Source organism: Delphinapterus leucas, chromosome 5, assembly GCF_059928025.1.
Source record: "Delphinapterus leucas isolate spDelLeu-1000000601 "Yukka" chromosome 5, BTC_Dleu_Yukka2, whole genome shotgun sequence".
NCBI classification, from domain to species: domain Eukaryota; kingdom Metazoa; phylum Chordata; class Mammalia; order Artiodactyla; family Monodontidae; genus Delphinapterus; species Delphinapterus leucas.
The window spans coordinates 5,778,265-5,798,271 of NC_143133.1; the positions used below are offsets into that span (position 1 = coordinate 5,778,265).

A 20,007-nucleotide genomic window follows, 5' to 3' on the forward strand; every position below is an offset into this window, starting at 1 on the left:
GTATTCTTCCAAAAGTCCTTATTGTGGAAAGAAGTGTGATGGCATACAATTCAATTCCTTTTGTAAATGAGAATATTGCAAGGGTCTGAGCATATTTCACAGTTTTTTCAACTTTTCATCTCTCCCCAGTACCCATAAACCTTTGCAATATAAATTGTAAAATTGGAATTGGGTGTTAGTTTGCTGTGTCTGCCCAGCTCTGTTTTCTTCATTTCTAGTTCACTTGGTCTTCAGAGACACAGGTCATTGGCCCACCTGTCTGCTGAGTTAGTCTAAACAGAACTGGTAGAAGAAGTATGATTATTAATTTTTCTTCAAAATCTAGATCTCTTTTATTGACTTGATAATTAATAGTAAAGAGGTAATAAATGTCCCCTCATGAGGTGGGCACATTACTAGAGAGCTACCTGGGTTAGTTGTGAAGGTGACAAAAACTGGTGAACGGTCAAGAAAATTAAATTTTATTTATGTTATGGGAAACATGTCTAAGACGTATTTGCTCTTCTCTGGCAAACAGTATATTCTGATTTCAAAAGATACTGTTCTTTAAAGGTACTAACTCTGTCCAAACTCTAGGACCAAGTACTAACTCTTGGTCCTACACGGACCAATCCATTTATTCTTAAGGCCTTGCAGTGTTTTCAGCGTTGGTTTGAGCATTCATCTAGAGAACTCCAACTTCCGTTATTAGGAAGAAGGTATTTTAAATAAAACTTGTTAAAACAAAAGCTGTATAGAAAGATCTACAGAGGAATAATTTTTGGGTTATTTTAGCTTACAAAGAGTTCGTGGCATTCATATGGTGTGGCATGTACGTTTATAGATGAACAAAGAGAAACTTAACTGTTGATCTTTCTAAATGACTATGCCTCCTCAGCCTTTAATCTTCTCCAACACGTGGTATATTCAGAACAAATCAGTGTCTGATAGGAGAAACCATAACCAGCTTCCTGGATTTTGCATACTGTGTGCATGCAGCTCCCACTATGCGATTCCATTTTCGTACACAATAAAAGGTTATTCAGATATAATAAAATGGATGGTTAACTAGTTAAAGTGATGATAGTGGTGTTGACCTGTACTAAGAAAATATGCTTCTGCACAAGTATATCATCTCAAGAAGTTCAGGAAAAAAAAAAAAAAAAGCTAAAGGGACTAGCTAAGTTTGTACTTGAGTTGGTATTCTTTGATTACTAACTGCAGTGAGTGTGCTCCTGTACTAACCTACTTATCTATATTTGCAGTGCATTTATCACTGAAGTTACTAGGAACTTTGATAGGAGTACCTTCTTAACAGGAAGCAAAGCAAAATATAAGGAAAAAAATCCTTTGTCTTAGAACTCTAGAACTCTGGGACTAAAACTAAAGAATTTGTATATTGGATTTACAGGTTTTTTTTTAAGCCAGGGTCAATACATGGATTCTTACAACCTATTCTGAACTTTTTTCATCTGGGTAAAATGGTTATGGAGCTTGAGACCTTTAAATGAAAATTTCATTTCTCCAGAACTCAATTTAAACCTGGGGCAACTATCCTGGAGTTTCAGCAAAGCATACAAAGGTCTAGGTATTGATTCTTGGGGGATAAATTCTGAGGTACTTAAGACACTTTGCAATAACATTTTATATTGGCTGCTTCTTTGTACAGCCTACCAACATGGTGACTGGTTTCCAACAGAGAGTGAATTGCAACTAGTTCCAATTAGTTATAAATAGACAGGCTATATCAGTGATCCCCAAATATCAATCTGTAGACTAGTTACTTTAAAATTAACCGGTGTGAATTTTCAAATAATAGATTTTCTTGGATGCCTCTATTGGACAGTCTGGCCTCTCTTGGTTAGAGAGGAGGTCTGGGGTATAGCCTTAGCATTTGTTTTTTGTTTGTTTTTAAATAAAAAATTCTCCCCAGGTGACTCTGATACAGTACTAGTTTCAGGAATACAATAAGTGATACAGGAATACAGTAACTGACACTAAGATTTTGCTGAATATCCAAATTACATTCATGTTGGACAGTTCTACCTGAAGCTTTACTGGTTAGTAATAATTTCCCACACTTTGAGTCTCCAGAGCGGCCAGGCAGAAATTATGTCTTACGTTTGAGTACTTAGCAGTATGGATGGAACTTTTCACATAATGTCAAAATATATTTTTCATTTTCTTGGAAATTAATTGCTCACATTAGTAGATATAGCTGTATTTCATGAGGTGCTTTCTGCGTGTCAGGCTCAGCGCTGTCCTTGGCATCCGTTTTATATTTAAACACACAAACTCCTTGTGATGTGAGAATTAAGATCTTTATTTTACAGAGGATGAAACTGAGGTTTGGGGGGATTATATAACTTGCTCAGCTCTGTGTGAAGTTTATTGCTAAATGTTAAAATTTGGTCCATAGTTAATTTTACCTAACGTATGTAAATATGTCATAGCACCTCTTTTTTAAAAGTATGTGTTATTTCAGCCATACAGAGTGTGTACTTCGAAGACATGCAAGAAAAACTTTCCTAAAAACAGAATATCTGCGTCAAAATTCATTTTGTTGACCAACAAAACGTATCCTACAAATTAAATGAAGCCTTCCAAAGCCTTGAGTCCATACTTCTCTGGAGAACAGATGAATCTTATTTATTTTGACATGCCACAGAAATATCATTTATTAAAAGGATTCTCAATATAATGAGGTCAATTTGTGGTAATTCCTTGTTTTGATGTGAAGTTCTTTGAAAAATAGGTTAGTAATATTGGCATCCATCTACTCCTTTTCTCTTGTCAGGTTTGAGATTCAAAATTCTTAATAATATATTGTTTGAGAAGTTTGTCCTTACTACTTCAAGTCAAATTACATTGTTTGAATAGAATGAACTAGATCTCAAATGTGAGGAGGTTACAAGAGGAATCTGGAGGCTCTTAGGAATTCGATGACTGTTATTAATTTTGAAAAAGGATGTCATTCAGATCAAAGGATGTAGTAACATCTCACACAACAGAAACATTGTTGTATCCATTCTACTGCTGGATGACTTGGTAATATTTTAACTTTTCACCTTTTTATGATAAATATTTCACAGGAGCCTTGTCCTATGCTGAACTGGGAACAACTATAAGGAAATCTGGTGGTCATTACACATACATTCTGGAAGTCTTTGGCCCATTACCAGCTTTTGTGCGAGTCTGGGTAGAACTGCTCATTATACGGTAAGAGCCTACATACAAAAAAATTAAGGAAAAATAAATCTATTCATTATACCTTTTTTTTTTTTTTGCGGCACGCGGGCCTCACTGCTGCGGCCTCTCACTGCTGCGGCCTCTCCCGTTGCGGAGCACAGGCTCCGGATGCGCAGGCTCAGCAGCCATGGCTCACGGGCCCAGCCGCTCCGCGGCATGTGGGATCCTCCCGGACCGGGGCATGAACCCGTTTCCCCTGCATCGGCAGGCGGACTCTCAACCACTGCGCCACCAGGGAAGCCCTTCATTATACCATTTTTTAATCACCTTGATTATTTTTAAGTAGTTAGAAATATACATGTCATGTGATTATATGGTAAACATGTCTACTTCAGGACATAAAATCTGTGATGGAATACCTTTCTTAATTAATGTGTTTAATACAATTTTGCCACTGGCGGTAGTTTGCCAACCCTGCCAAACTTTTAAAGCACCTGATTTTTGTTAATATTCAATTATTTTCCATGACATTTTCAGGACAGATGCTGACTTGAAAAGGATATGAAGCATCAAAATCTACCTTGATAAATCAGACCTTTTGTTTGATTGTAAATCATAATTAGACAAAATTAAATGTTATGTTATAGGAACTGGAGTTTTTCTTCTTGTAGATTACACCATTAAGCCATCTTAGTTTACTCAGTTTTCGTGACTAGGAAGCTTCTGTTCCTAACAATTTAGTATGTCACCAAGTTGTTGTTGCTTTTGTTTTTGTTTTTGTTTTTTTTTGGCTGTGTTGGGTCTTCATTGCTGCATGTGGGCTTTCTCTAGTTGTGGCAGGCAGGGGCTACTCATCATTGCGGTGCGTGGGCTCCTCATTGCGGTGGCTTCTCATTGTGGAGCACAAGCTCCAGGCATGCGGGCTTCAGTAGTTGTGGCACGTGGGCTCAGTAGTTGTGGCATGCGGGCTCTAGAGCGCAGGCTCAGTAGTTACGGTGCATGGGCTTAGTTGCCCATGTCCCCTGCATTGGCAGGCGGATTCTTAACCACTGCACCACCAGGGAAGCCTGTTACCAAGTTTTATACTCTATAAAAGAACAAAACTTCACTTGTCACAGATGACTCATATCCTCATCTTAAACAAATCAGTGAACTACTGTTGCGGAAAGCTTTTTTGAGTTTATTTTTGTAAGAATACGTTCCTCTTCCTGATTGCCCTGGTTTAAAATCAAACCAAATAATGCTAGGTCACTCTGAGCAGCAAATTTCCTCCAACTTTGTGGGAAACTTACGATGTCACCTGAGAAGTTTAAAAGTATCTTGAAGGCAAACGGCATCCGTGAAATGTGACTAGCACATTCTGATTGCAGAGTTTAACATGAGTAAGTAGGGACACTTGCTCTTACTGTAAACTTATCAAACTTACACAGCTGAGAGCTCCTGTGAGCTTTTATCCTGTCATGTGGGCCTAAGTGGCAAATGCAGAGCTAATAAGTATTGACTTAACACTAATCTTGGTTTTTATAGTTCTAGGAGTCTCTTTTTTATCAAAGAGCTTAGAGTAGTATTTACTTCTTTGTTAAATCTGTTCTCCTTTTAGACAATTCTGCATTATTTAAAATTTGTTATAATGCAATAGTGATAAAGAGGTATTTTGTTCCTTTTCTAAACTCTGGGATTGGCCCGGGATGCGCCTTCCACTCTTTTCTGATAATCTGAATATTACTCTTCAAAGGTCAACTTAAATTCTATCATTTCCACAGTTAAGTTCCTGTTCACCCTAGTTTATAGTATGTCTTTCCTCTCTTAATTCTTCTGAAAAAAATGCAGTCTCTTCTTCTCGTTTGACATTGAACATGATGTCATATAACCTTACTTAATATTTTAGGAATCCGTGCTCTGTTTCCCTGTTAAAACTGCAAGCATTTCAAGCATATAAGACCAAGTCTCACACTTTTTGTAACCCTTATACTACTTAATTCAGTGCCTTGATGATCAGATATTAAATTCTTTTTGAACAAGTAACTGAAAGGTTAAGGTTATAATATTTTGAATACAACATACTCAGCATTCAGATGGCTACACTACTTATTTCGAGTGCTGGCCTGTCAGGACAGTAGGCTTTTGGAACCTGATGTAGCTGGACTTGAGTCCTGCTTTAGTCCTGTATTGGCTGATTGTATTGGCAGTGTGATGAGCATGATCATTCCATTTGCGGTAGTGGCACCGAAACGGTGCTTATGCATTCACTTATTCATTCCACAAACTGCTACTGAATGGTGAATGGCACGTTAAAGAGACCTGAAGTGGAGTGAGCCATGGTTCCTATTCTCAAGCAGCTCATAATCAAATGTTACTTTAATCACGGGAGAGCTACTTCGTGGTGTGTGTGTGTGTGTGTGTGTGTGTGTGTGTTTACAGAAGAAATTACCTAGATATATTCTAGAAGCTTTTTTAATGGGTTCATATATTTCTTTGTAATAATGGACTTACATTACTCAACTGGTTTCTCAGATAGGCAGAGTAATGAATGGCTTCAGGGGTGACAAGATACCTAGGTACTTTAACATTTCTCTTCCATTGAAAACACCCATGGTACCTAAATACTTACTATTAAAATTGTACATCAGGTTAAGACACTCTTGTCAGAATTAGTCTGTAAAAACAAATCTTAAGGGAAAAAAAATCACACATCAGGGGTCATTTGATTGAATTCACACATTGACTATATATTCAATATTCATTGGGTTCCTACTGTATGACAGACACTATACTATACACTGAAGATGAAATAATGATTAAGTTGGACACAGCCTTGTACTCATGGATCTCAGGGTCAAATGAGGGAAATAGTTATGAATCAAGACATCACATAAGAGAATATAAAGTTACTACTGTGATACACACCGTGAAAGAGAAGCCATGAGGTTCCGGAAGAGAGTACACTCTGGGAGATCTAACCCAATCAGAGGACTGGAGAAGCTTCCTTGGGCAAAAGACTGAACTAAGACCTGAGGTATAAGAAACCGTCAGTGAGTTGCAGGGGCCTCAGGCAAAGGGTATTCATATCCTTGTGTGGGAAGAAGCACACTGAAGAGGAAGGAAAAGCTTAGAGCGGATAGAGCCTTGAATTGAAGAGTTTTTGCATATCCTGAGCATGTTTTGAAAGCACTACGATGTCATGATCAGATTTTAATTTATACGTCAAAAATTTATAAATGATGGTGACCGAGAAAAATAAGCTTGTTGGGGTGAGGAAGAGGTTCTCTTGGAAAAGAAAAAAAAAAATCAAGAAATCTGTCATGCTAGTACTGGCAGGTCAAGGTTGGAACACATAATGGTGGTTGGTTTTCTGACAGTCAGGAGTTGGACATGGGTGTTGTATAACCATGAGAAGGAAGATAAGCTGAAAGGGAAGACAGGCAGGACAAAGTAGATAATATCATGGACTTGCCTGTGTATCTAACAAATATGCATTCATATATAGATATATTTAAACTGAAAGACATCTGTAATCTTTTCATAGAAATAGTTGAAAAATTAAGATAGAATGGTTTGTTACCTATTTCACTATATACCTGAAGTTATTGCATTTTCTTATTTCATGCATGTTTTCTCCATTTGTAAAATTACAAGAATACTTTTAGTTTTCAATGTATACTTTGCATCTAAATATTTCTGTGGAATTAAGAATAATCACTTGGCTCTTCAAGTTTTGGTCTGTATGGAAAACAAGGACTAATACAGTATCAAGCACATAAGCATATATTTGCAATGAACACTTATTAGTACTAATTTTTTTAAGGTGAGTTTTGTGTTCCTTTTCTGACCATGACCCAACCCATTAGACCTGCACTGTTAATGCATTCATACTGTACTGGAGTTTAACTGTTGACTTACGGAGAAAGAAGATTGCTTCTCGTGAAGCCCACCCCGTCAGGATCTCAAGTAATAAACTCAATTTTTAAGAAAAATTCAAATATGGGAAGGCAGGGGCAAAACTGACAGTACCCAGCCTTGTATCCAAGGAGATGTGAAGTTTAAAAAGGAGCCAGCAAAGTTGTAGACAGTATTTCATTTGGAATGTCTATGACAACCTAATCAAATATGGACTTCTGAAAATCACAGACTTCCGTATTTAATATGTTCCACATGCTGAATAATAGCACCTCAGTGTAGAACAAGTTGAGTGAAGATGCTCTTTTCTTTTTCTGTAGTTAACCTAAATATGTATTTGTTTTTTCTAGCCCTGCAGCCACTGCTGTGATATCTCTGGCCTTTGGACGGTACATTCTGGAACCATTTTTCATTCAGTGTGAAATTCCTGAACTTGCAGTCAAGCTCATTACAGCTGTGGGCATAAGTGAGTATCATAGGTGTAAATATGAAAAAGAAAAAAAAATCCCTACAACAGGGATTGGAGACAAAGTTTCTTAAGACTTTTTGTGTGGCGGGACTGCTTCCCACATGATGTTCTTTTTGCTTACAGTGCACTGCCAAGTTTGTGTTTGGAAAACAAAGAAAAGAATAAGGAGGTGGAGTGATACCTGATATGACATTACATGCCCGTTTTGCACCGGGTCAGTAGCTCTGACGGCTAAGCTTTTAAAATAGGCAAACAAAACCACTTTGTTAGTAAAATAGTAACTGGATTGTACATAAAAAGAGACGTTTACAAATGAAAACCCAATTTTTAAATGGATTCTGTATTGGAAAATATCCTTCCTCACTGATAACGTGTTGAATTAGAACGCACTTAGCCTCATGGAATGGCGTTTGTGTGTTGGGTGTGTGTAGTGTTCGTGCATTTCCTAGTGTTAGCAGCTGTCACCCTCAGTGTTAGGATTTTAGCTGTCCATCGATGGTCACAAGAGTCTTCCTCCAGTATTTGATTATTAGTAATGTTCCTCAACTAGGAGTCTTCTTTATTGTCTCTAAATTAGGAAGTTGTTCATTTTCACCAATGGGCACAGATATTAGAACTCTCTTTAAAAAAGGAAATTAAAAAAGAGGAACATGGCCAACATGATATAAGTGATATGAAGCCCAATATGACTCTAACTTCCTGTTATAAGAGTCGACATTCCAAACTCTTAAATATAATGGGAGATGATCACTTACTTGTAGATACTAACTGAATCACTGTTTTCAGAATCCATATGATCCCACTTGATGAAGTTTGACCTACTTGGAGCTAGAGAGCTCCCCAGGAATAATTGAACTGCATACCCATGAAAGAATTTGTAGTTGTACGTGACTGAAGTATTTCAATAGAACAACGAAGAGAGACATGAACATTTGACAGTAGAGGGGTGAGTGGTCAGTTAGCAGGAAAGAGTTAGGAATTGCACTTAAAATATCCCTAGTGCTGGGTACATGTATTTCTGGACTTAAGTAGGTTCATCCTGGATTCTCCCCCCTCATTCATGGAACCTACACAAATAATTGTTCGGTGAAATCTTTCAAGGGAGGCAAAGAAAAATACTCGAATTAGACATTTCTGAGTTCTGGAAAGGTAATGGTGTTCTTGATTCACCTTGCCCTTGATAACATACTACCGATGTGAGACTTGGGGACACATCACTTCAACTTTCTGCACTTCCGTGTTCTTACCTTTAAATCGTGCCCAGTCTCATCAGGTGTCTTGTGAAGATGAAACGATAGTAAAAGAGACAATGTATATAAAGTGTTTTGGAGAATGCCAGAAATTTTTTAAGAATGAAGTTACAAATGGTAGCTCTTTATACTCTTGTGGGAAAACATCTCATCAAATTCCATGAGACCAGGGGCTTACTCACTGCTGTGTTTCCAGCCCTTCCCATAGCACCTAGCATGTCGTTTGCGCTCAGTAAATATTTATTGACAACTGATTTTTATGAGAAGAGGTGTAAGAATTTTTCTCTAGTAGAGAAGCCAATGGAATGCCTGTGTGTTAAACTTGGAGGATTACACATCTTCAGGTCTCTCAGGCAGCAGGAAGATGGAGGTAAATAGTTTGCTCCGATCTAACACCATGAATTTTTGAATTTTTGAACCATCTTAGCATAGTGGTGATAACTCAGGCTCTGGAGGCAAACTACCTGGAATTGAAAGTTAGTGTCATAATTTCTTAGTTTTGTGATTTAGGGCTAAATATTAAACCTCTTTAAGCATTGTTTTTATTTATTGGTAAAATACCTGTGAAAAGATCATTTATCTTGAATGGCTGTGGAAGGACGAAGTTCGTCAGATTTTTAACACTTAGCAGAGTGCCTTAACCAACCACTTGAGAAGTGAGAGTGGGGTGGTAGGGGGGCATTACTGAACACTAATTCACCCCCTCCCCTTTTAAAAGTACTCTACCTCGTTTCTGTCAAATTAACAAAAATGAGAAGTTTTGGCTTACCCCACATCTTGTCCATTCTGGTAAACGTATCAGGCACACGGAAGTTGAACGGGGAAATCTTATATATTCACATTTGTCTTCTCTCCTCTAGCCCAATACTGACATTACTCCCTTTAACTTTTATGGAACTCCATGAATTTTCACTCTCCTTGTAGCTTCAATAAACATTGAAGTATGTTCAGTAGTTGAAATGATATGTAGTTTTTTGGTTCTGCACTCCTGAAACTAGACCCTGTTTAAGTATACACTCGAATGGCAGAATATTATAATAAAAATACTTTCCTTAAAATGTGGGACCTAGGGCTTCCCTGGTGGCGCAGTGGTTGAGAGTCCGCCTGCCGATGCAGGGGACACGGGTTCGTGCCCCGGTCCGGGAGGATCCCACGTGCCGCGGAGCGGCTGGGCCCGTGAGCCATGGCCGCTGAGCCTGCGCGTCCAGAGCCTGTGCTCCGCAACGGGAGAGGCCACAACGGTGAGAGGCCCGCGTACCGCAAAATAATAAAATAAAATAAAATAAAATGTGGGATCTAGTCTCAGATGCATCCCTAACAGCCTCTCTCTCCGTCTCAATTTTCTTACTAGTTTAGTTTACGTAGGTGAGTAAAGAGCCGTACCTTCTTCCCATAACCTGTGGGAATAATTGGGGGAAGGAAACAAAGTAACACTAATGATGGCGATGTGGGAAAAAGAAATAGCCATTTCTACAAATGCAGTACTGTACTTTCTTTTCTAAAACTGTCCTTCCCTGGCATCATTAAATTACATGAAAGAAACTCTAGGCCCAGTTCTGTGCTAGCTTCTCAGACATTGTACATGGAGTGGCTCTTTATAAATCTGAAATTGGACTATCCCTACTCCTTTTCTACCATAACTAGATACCATGACAAGCAATTCTTAGGTAAATACATGTCGTGTTGAAATATACAAGGAGCACAGAACAGCAACGGTACCCTTCAGGAGGATGAGAAATAAAATGTGAAATCAAAGTGTCCTGAAATCCCAGCCAAGATAAACATGAACCTTAGCAGAGAGGAAGAGTCACCGGGAGTTTGGAAGAACTAGGTATAGTAGTGAGATCGTATGTGTCTTCTGAGCTACTTCCTCATTGTTACCTGTGAACGACTGGTAAAAGTGTGGACTCTGGGGTCAGCTTACTTGGCTTCAGTCCTATCTTTACACCTTACCTTCGTGAACACGGGCAAGTTAAGTAATATCTGGATTCTCAGCTGCTCATCAGAAAAATAACACCAGTGATGGTAACCACGTCATAGAGATAAGATTAAATAACGTTATCCACGTAAGGTCCTTGCACAATGTCTGTCATATAACAAGAGTATGTATTTATTTAAGGCTTACCATTTTTATTCCCAATAGTGAGATCCTAGATATAGTCTCTCTGCTTTATAAAGGTTGTTTATTGCTAAAAGCCTATCTGAAATTAATGTATCCAGGAAACGAATGCAAAGAGACAGAGGCGACCCAGGCAGCTGCTACAAAGAACAGTGGAACAATTCACTTTAGCTCACCATGTCGCATCCATATACTGTCCATATATTTTACCAGTTTAGCACAGAGCAGTCAGAAGCCAGAAGCCAGGGAGAACCTGAACCTGGGAGATAACCCAATATATCCAGGCTCGGTCATCTCACTCTGCAAAACAAAAGACAGACTTGAATGACGGAAGTGCAGAAAGAAATACCAGTCCTTAAATCATGGTACCAGTTTTCAACACTCCTTGTTGCTGCATTTCAGTTCTTAGGAAACGGCATCATTAATAAGTAAATAAAAACTGTATGTCCCTCTGTTTTCATTTTGGTAACATTTAAGGTAAGCAATAATAATAATAATAATAAGCCCAAATTGATACAAGTAATTCTTAATGCATGAAGTTAGCCATCATTATTCAAAGGAAGTAAAGCTAGACTGAAAGCTTGCTCACATTTCTTTGATGATTACAATGTGGATAGATAGTGTATAAAAACCAAAGTATTGTAGATGTTGTTTCAGAAACTCTGAAAACTTGCAGTTAGTGAATCCCAAATCCCTTTTCAGTATTGTTGGATAAGCAATATACATAGACTTAAATTTCTCTGTAAAGACACATGATGAAACAGCAGTTCTAGCGGCTTGAGGACCTTCACAGTGCCTCTGTACTGGCTACCTTGTTACTTGTTAAGCCGTATCCCTTCAGGGTCATAGAGGTACATCTCAGCTGGAATTTGGCTTATGGAATAATGAGGGCAATGTCTGGATGCTCAGATAAAGCAGGGTTTTGAGAAACCTTTGAGAGAAATCAGGCTTAACCAGAATTTTTATTTCAGCTGTCTGAGAGGAAAGCAAGGTGAGATTATCCATTCATAATATTTGTTTGATTTTGTCTTCCGTTTTTCTAAGAAAACGTTACAAAATATAAAATTCCCAAAACTCATTTTTTTTCTATTTCAATAGGCATTGAATGTAATGCCTACGCTCTTTATGAACGTAACAAACCTTCTTTCCTCTTCGCAAATATATAGAGGTTCTAAATATGAGAATGCCTCTCTCTTTTCCCTCCTCCTTCCTCCCTCCCTCCCTTTCTTCTTTTTCTTCCTTCCTGCCCTCCCGCCCTCTATTCCTTTTTCTCCTTCCTCGTTTTTCTCCCCTCCTCTCCTTACAACAGCTCTTTTCTATTGTGGAGTACTCTCAAAAATACTCTCAAAAATACTTTGGGGTTTTAGGAGCTCTAGTTAAAAGAAAACAGTGCTCTTTTGTTGTTGGTGGGAACATGCACCCAATTATTTTCAGATCAGTGCTGAATCTCCTTAACTAAAAAAAAAATCCCTTTCTTATCATGACTCATTTATCACAGAGTAATTTACATAGAAAAAGGAAAAGAATCACTGGATGATGAAGATGAACACAGAGTTGCATTAAATTATTTTCAGTATATAAGTGCTTTGTATAGGGGAGAGAAAAATAATTATTTTTTATCTTTTCACTGATAAAATAATGCACTTGGTGATTAACAGTAGACCTGTCTATTTCTTCATGTTTCCAGCTTCAAACATAGATAAAATATTTCTCTTAGCTTCCCCTGTAGCTTATTCAGGGCTCCAGCCTTTCTAATCATTCTCATCATTATTCCTTTGAAACATTTCTTCATTAGTAACCTCCTATCTAACTTTTCATGGTCCCTTATTCTTCCCATCTTTGAGTTGTTTTCAAAAATGAAAATTGCTTTTATTGATTTTTTACTTAATACTTCATGTTCATTATAAAAATTATTTTAAATCATGTAGAAAAATAAATTTTTAAACTTGAAAATTATTCAATATTCTATCATCTGTAGATACCTTCTGTTAATGTTTTAGTAAACACTCATTCAGAATTTTTCCGTTCCTTTCTCTCTGTGTCTTTATCTGTCTTTCTATCTACCTATCAATTTATCATCTACCCATCTCTCTGTAATTTGCTGTATTGGTCAGTAAAACGTCATGAACAGTCTTTCGTGGAATAAATATTTAACTGCATCATGATTTTACATGGCTGCATAGTAAACCCTTAAAAAGGCATACCTTAATTAGCCTTCCTTTAGGGGGCTAGGTTATTTTAAAATTTTTGCTATTATACATTGTGTTGATACATTTGCTCCAATTCTTAAATTCTGAAATGAGCTAATGATTGTATCAGGCAATTGGAACTATGAAGATGACTCATTATTGTACATATGGAAAGCTTCCTATTGCAACCTGAACTGTAAGAATTCTGTGTTTGGATTTTCATACATTTTTGTTATTTTCATACATTTTCATACATTTCATACAATGTATGAAAAAGTATTTTCATACATTTTTGTTATTTGCTTAGGGAGAATACACCTTTTTAAAAATAAAGCTTATAGATAATAACTACAAATATCAGGTATGAAGTAGCTTTTTGGGCAGTGGGGGAGGGAGCAAGTAACACTAAGCATAAGGTTTTAGAAAGAGCGTAAAGTTGAAATCCACTGTCTAGAATAAGTCACTCCAGCAGAGTATAGGAGGCACGGTTTGAGAATATCGCCATTCGTTTCATTCCTCTTTGGCTGAAGTTGGTTTTTTAAAACTGAGGATCCAGCTCATTCATTGATTCAACAAAACCATGTTGACGATCTTCCTGGGCCAGGGATGAAGCTGGGTACTAGCAAGACAGAGATGAATAATGCTTGTTCTGCCCTCAAGGTTCTCATGGTCCACAGTGCGGGGAGAGTGAATAGTTGAATACTACTCGGGACACTGTGGACAGTATCACCAAGAAAGGGAAATTCTGCTGGCTTCAGACCCACTGTGCATCTGGGAACTCTTTTGGATTCATCCCTTGTAACATTTTTTCAAGTTCCAAAACGTATCTGGGAAGCCTATATACATTTAGGGTAGGATGAAAGTCACTCCTGACTGTGCTGATTGGAACGTGGAAAGGAAATGCAAAAAGTGCTGTCTACAGCTAGTCCTGATGGTGAAGAATCACGTCCCAACTCACACATTGCCCCTTCTTGAGTGTGATGCCCAGTTGGCAGGTGACTATGCACAAGGTCAATCATTGAACGAGGAAAGAGTTGCCAGCTGTATCAAGCTCAAGAGTCACATTCAACAATCTCATTGCATGTGATGACTTCGGGATTTGCTTAGAAGGTATTTTTATATGATTATTAGGACGCTACAATATCTGTCCACTCTTATTGACATATACAAAGAACAAGAGAGAACTTCTTACTGTTCACAGGTTTCATCCAAGCCTCTGAAACTTCAGTGTGCATAAAAATCACCTAGAGATCTTGCTGAGATACAGATTTGTAGTCCTTAGGTCTGGTGTGGTGCCTGAGATTAAGCATTTCTCAACTGCTTCCAGGTAATGGCAACACTGCTGGTTCATGGATGGCACTTTGAAGAGCCACAACCTAAGACGCCTTCATACCAATGATGATTCACCTTTTCTAACTTCATCTATTTGTTTGCAGCTGTGGTGATGGTCCTAAATGGCATGAGTGTCAGCTGGAGCGCCCGGATCCAGATTTTCCTAACCTTTTGCAAGCTCACAGCAATTCTGATAATTATAGTCCCTGGAATGATGCAGCTAATTAAAGGTAGGGACTGAAAAGTAAATGCTTTTTAAAATACGTTTCTCCTTTTGGTCTCTTCTAACACTAACTTTCGCTTGTACCAGCAGAATCCCTTAATTAGACTCTCTGCTCATGGAACTTAGACTCTGTACTGTCACCTAATTGATTTGAAAGCCTGCAACATTGGGGGTTGAGTTGGTATTTACAGCTGAATGGCAACAAGAGGATTAAGACTGGGCCAAGCAACAAAATAAGGCATCAGTGAATTTTCTCTTGGTCTAAACTATTCGTAGCGAAAACACAAAGGGGGAAAGAAAAATAAGCCATTAGTTTTAACTACAGATAAATATGTCTTCTTATTTTTACTTTAAAGTAGTTCAACCACAGTATTAAAGATTAGAGAGAAAAAGATATCTGGAAAATAATGAAAAATGATGAATAATTCTTTTACGGTTATCATTCCTTTTGCCTTGAGAATAGATTCTTGACAGAAGGAGAGTCAGATATGGGAATAGCGTTCGCAAAAAGACAACTATTATCTGACAGTAAAGATAGCTGTAAAAATATAAGTTTTATTGTTACATTATTTTTAATGTAAAATCTGCATTTCTGTGGAGATGTAACACCATTTTCTGGGAGTATTTGCCTTATAGACTTGACTATTAAACAAGCAAAGATGAGATGGTTGAGGGTGATGTCATTTAGAGTTTCAGTTGTTCTAGGTAAGAAGGCACAGGCAATTGCTTGGATTCAGGGGAAGTTGTTGGATGAGAAGGAGGTCCAGGTGAGTTATTTAACTAACAATGGGCACAATGGTAGGAAATAAGAAAGTGAGATGAAATTGTAAAGGACTGACATATAACTTGGGCATGTTAAGTATTTAATGTTTACATTGATATTGCCTGTTCCAAGAAAGGGAATTTATAGAGAAATTTAATGAAGTGGCAAGAGAAGAATTACACAAGACAAAAGGAAATGCCAAAATTAAGCAAAAAAATCATTGCTGATGGTAGAGGCATTAAACAGTAATAAAAGTGGAACGCATTCGTCATTCTGTAGCTGGGGAAAGGGAGCTGCTGCTGTCCATTTAATAAGCCTTGTGGGAGAGCTTAGAGCTCTCCTGGCTAAATGTTTGCATCAAATCCAGCAACCTCAGCCAACGTAAACACAATGAAGATGTTTAACACTATAGCTTACACTGAAGGGAAGACGTGGGCTCACTCTTCTAATTCACCTTGGCCTCCACAGAGCTGGCCTGCCCGTATTTTATCTGACCCATCAGAAATATAGGGAAAATAATCTGTTTTGCTGCTGCTTTCCTTTTCTGGGCTAACTCTTTAGACTTCTGTAAGGAATTTCTTCCATTTTTGGAAAGTGCAGAAACTCTGGGTCACGGACCCTTCTTTTGTTCTAGTTTAGGTTCCAAAAGATGATATACTATCCTTTAAAACAAAGATTTTTTTCTTTTCTTTTTTCTTTTTGATGTAATGTAAGACTGTAGTCAGTTTTTACCACTTATTTATGTATGTGTGTGAGGTGAGGTGAGGTTACCCAAGTGGTAGTGTATTGCAAATTCCTTGAGAGCAACAGTTATGATAGATTGTTTAGATTTGTTTTTTGACATTACAATAGAATGATCCTTTAATATTTATGATATTGTTACTGAACCAAACTTAGGTCTGCTTGCCCGATGTACAGCAAAGCCAATCTACTGACACCAAGTTGTGGTGAAGGAAAGTACAGTGTTTATTGCAGGGCCAAGCAAGGAGAATGGGCAGCTCATACTCAAAAGACCTGAACCTCCGGATGGCTTTCAGGAAAGGCTTTTTAAAGACAGTGTGGGGGAGAGGGTCACACAGGGTGCACGATCAGCTCATGCACCATTCTCTGATTGGTTGATGAGGAGGTAACAGGTAAGGTCACAGAGGTCAGCATTATCGATCCTCAGGTTGCAGCCAGTTTGGGGGCCACAAGACTGTGGTGATCATGCAATTAGCTTCTTCCACCTGGTGGGGATTTTAGTATCTGGAAAACAACTCAAGGCTATGACTCAGGATGTTATCTATAGCCCTTGAGGAGTAACTAAAAGACCTTGAGTTCGTTTTACAGCTAAACTATTACTATTTTGTTTTGTCTTGTTTGACTGCTTTCCTTTGTTTCTGCATTTTCTCACTTCTCTGATTAAAATTGCTCTTTGGAACTCAGGGAAGGCCTAGAAGGTTAAAGGTTTTCTACAAACAAGAGGCAGGGGACATGGGGAGTGATCTGTCCCCAGGAAGGCCCCACAGGGTCCTGCTCAGTTTCAATATCAGTGCTTAATGTGACCATGTTTCCTTATATCTCACTTAACAGAGAAGTGACCTGAGAATTTTACTACATTTAAAGTAAATGAAATATTTTGGAGAGTATTCTTAGCAGGTTTATTTACTCTATTACTATAAAACAGTGATTCTCGTTGTCTCTAACTTATCACATATTTCTCACATTAACATGAAACTTCAAGAAGAGAGAAATTTTACTTATACAGATTGTGCATTTATTCTAATCTAATGAGATCCAGAAACTAGCTGTATGTTCTGTATTCTCTTATGAGGGTTTGTTAACTTTCCTTTGAATATAATAACTTTCATCTTCGTGAGACCTCTGTTATGCAGCCGAAATATTCCTGAAACTTAGAAACACCTCTCTTTCGTAATACTCTCAAAATGGCCCTTTTCAGGATCTGTGCTTGGGATTCAGTCTTTGCAAAGTTTGATATCTTTTGGGTTTCCCTGGTGGCGCAGTGGTTGAGAGTCCGCCTGCCGATGCAGGGGACACGGGTTTGTGCCCCGGTCCGGGGGGATCCCACATGCCGCGGAGCGGCTGGGCCCGTGAGCCATGGCCGCTGAGCCTGCGCATCTGGAGCCTGTGCTCCACAACGGGAGAGGCCACAACAGTGAGAGGCCCTCGTACGGCAAAAAAAAAAAAAAAAAATTTGATATCTTTTATTGATTATTCAGTGCTGCACTCTTAGGAATATTGTCCCTTAAGGCCAAGTAGACTACAGATCATGGTAAAGCAATATGCAACAGATGTTTTTACAGGGTTTCCAGTATTTTCCTTCTATGAGGACAAGAGATGTTTTTGTAAAATAGGTATTTCTGAATTGACAGTATCATTTTAAAGAATGAACTATATTTAGGAATTGGATGCTTTGAGGGGAAAGTCATTTAGTGGATAACTCAATATTCTCCATTTTGGGTCTCAAAACTTGCACGTTATATTGATACATGTGTTGTTGTCTGTACAATGCAGGCAAAAACTGAGATATGAGTGAAGAGAAAAAGGGTCTTATGTATATCATCTACCTCCCATCTACCTTTTATTTTCTTACGGGAAGGCCAGTTTTGAAACAAGTCACATTTCCCATTTAGATCATCTCGTTTGCTGTTTTCTTTGGGAAATAGAGACTTTTCATGCCTAACTTTGAATACTGATTGACTAAAGTAAATCTGAATTTCTATTTTTTAATTATCCAAAAGATATACCGGAAAAGTCCCATTATGATTTATAAAGTAGAGAAAACTGTTATGCATAAAAGTGCTCAGTCCAGGGCTTCCCTGGTGGCGCAGTGGTTAAGAATCCACCTGCCAGTGCAGGGGACATGGGTTCGAGCCCTGCTCTGGGAAGATCCCATATGCTGTGGAGCACCTAAGCCCGTGCGCCACAACTCCTGAGCCTGCGTGCCACAGCTAGTGAAGACCGTGCACCTAGAGTCCATGCTCTGCAACAAGAGAAGCCACCACAATGAGAAGCCCATGCACCGCAAGGAAGATGAGCCCCCGCTGGCCACGGCTAGAGAAGGCCCGCGCGCAGCAGTGAAGACCCAACGCAGCCAAAAATAAATAAATAAATTTATAAAAAATAAAAGTGCTCAGTTCACATGTTGATGCAAAAATTTGTTTAAACCTGTTTATTTTAGAGTTCAGTATAGTTTCTTTTCTGTTTCTAGAAGGAAAGCATGCCATTCTCTAGGAAAGGGTCTGCAGACTTTCTCTGTAAATGGGTGGATAGTAAATGTTTTCAACTTTGTGCACCAGTTGGTCTCTGCCAGAACTATCAGCTCTGCTGGAGAGTGAAATTAGCCATAGACTGACGGTATCAGTCATAGGTAAATAAGTGGACCTAACTGTGCTCTGATAAATCTTTCTTCACAAAAGAAGCTTGGGGGTGCGGAACAGATTGCTTCCACGGGGGTTTTCCAACCCCTGTTGGTATCTAATGAACTATAGGGAGAAAGCAGAAAGTAAGTTAAATGATCTGAGAAGGTGGTTCTTGGGTTTCATGCCTCCTCATTGAAGATAGACCCTTGAATATTTCTTCCCAAACATTATATTATCATCATTTTTAAGAATTATGTCACACTCCTAAAAACTATAGTTTACAGACTATCCTTTAGTCTCCTTTCCTGGTCAAACTCTGTTACGAGTAGAGGCGTGCTTAAAAAACAGATTGTTTTTGAAATGTCATTTTCCTCTTTGCCATGATTTTATTAAAATAAATGTGAGGTAGTGTTAGTGGCAATCAGTATACTTTTGGGACTCCTTCTGTAGAATGGATACAGCATTAATAAAGTTGGGAATGAGCAGAGAGTAAGAAATCTAGGCCTGAAACTGTATAGTTCATTCCCAATCCCCCTCCCCATCCCCGCATTCATGTTTATGGTTAAAGAATGAATAATAACCAATTCTTTGAAAAGTCCTAAATCTTTCTATTCTTATTGTAGGGCAAACACAACACTTTAAAGATGCCTTTTCAGGAAGAGATGCAAGTATTATGGGATTGCCACTGGCTTTTTATTATGGAATGTATGCATACGCTGGCTGGTAAGTTGATATCGCTATCAACAGGTGATTTGGGTGGTTCATTAATTCCTTCAAGTACTTTAAGTGCCAAGCAAGGCGCTAGGCAAATGTGAACAGGGATAATCCAGTGTGACATGCTTTACTTGAAGTGAGAAAGATGATGTGGCTCCCTTCACCAGGCCAATTACCGTGCACACAACTTAACACAAACATCACTGAGGTTTCCAGTCAAGGCAACTACCAGATTTAACCTGATAATGTAAAAAAGAAACAAACGCTGGGTCTTGAGAACCAGTACAAATCACTTATAAGTATGGATCAGTAAGGGCATAAGAGCACCACAAGAAATTAAAGATTAGTATTGATACTTTGTCAGAAAGCCTCCCAGCAGAAGCTACAGAAGTGTACCCAATAGTGATTAATTGATTTACTCCACCTTCCCATGAGAAGGAAATAATTCAGTTACAGAAATGAGTAAGATGTTCCCAGGAGGTAAAATGGTACTCTAAAGGCAGGGAGGAGAAAACGGGATA

At 38.4% G+C, this 20,007-nt stretch overlaps 1 protein-coding gene across 3 annotated transcripts in view; it reads left to right on the forward strand.

The window, feature by feature from the left end:
- The window catches only part of SLC7A11 (solute carrier family 7 member 11), a 98,958-nt gene that overhangs the window by 7,110 nt on the left and 71,841 nt on the right, over positions 1 to 20,007 (forward strand). For all 3 annotated transcript variants that reach the window (XM_089911501.1, XM_089911502.1, XM_022554816.3), the window contains exons 2-5: positions 3,072 to 3,198; positions 7,416 to 7,531; positions 14,529 to 14,654; positions 19,396 to 19,495. In XM_089911501.1, coding sequence (XP_089767627.1) covers positions 3,072 to 3,198; positions 7,416 to 7,531; positions 14,529 to 14,654; positions 19,396 to 19,495 — 469 coding nt within the window. The remainder of the gene's footprint in view (positions 1 to 3,071; positions 3,199 to 7,415; positions 7,532 to 14,528; positions 14,655 to 19,395; positions 19,496 to 20,007) is intronic.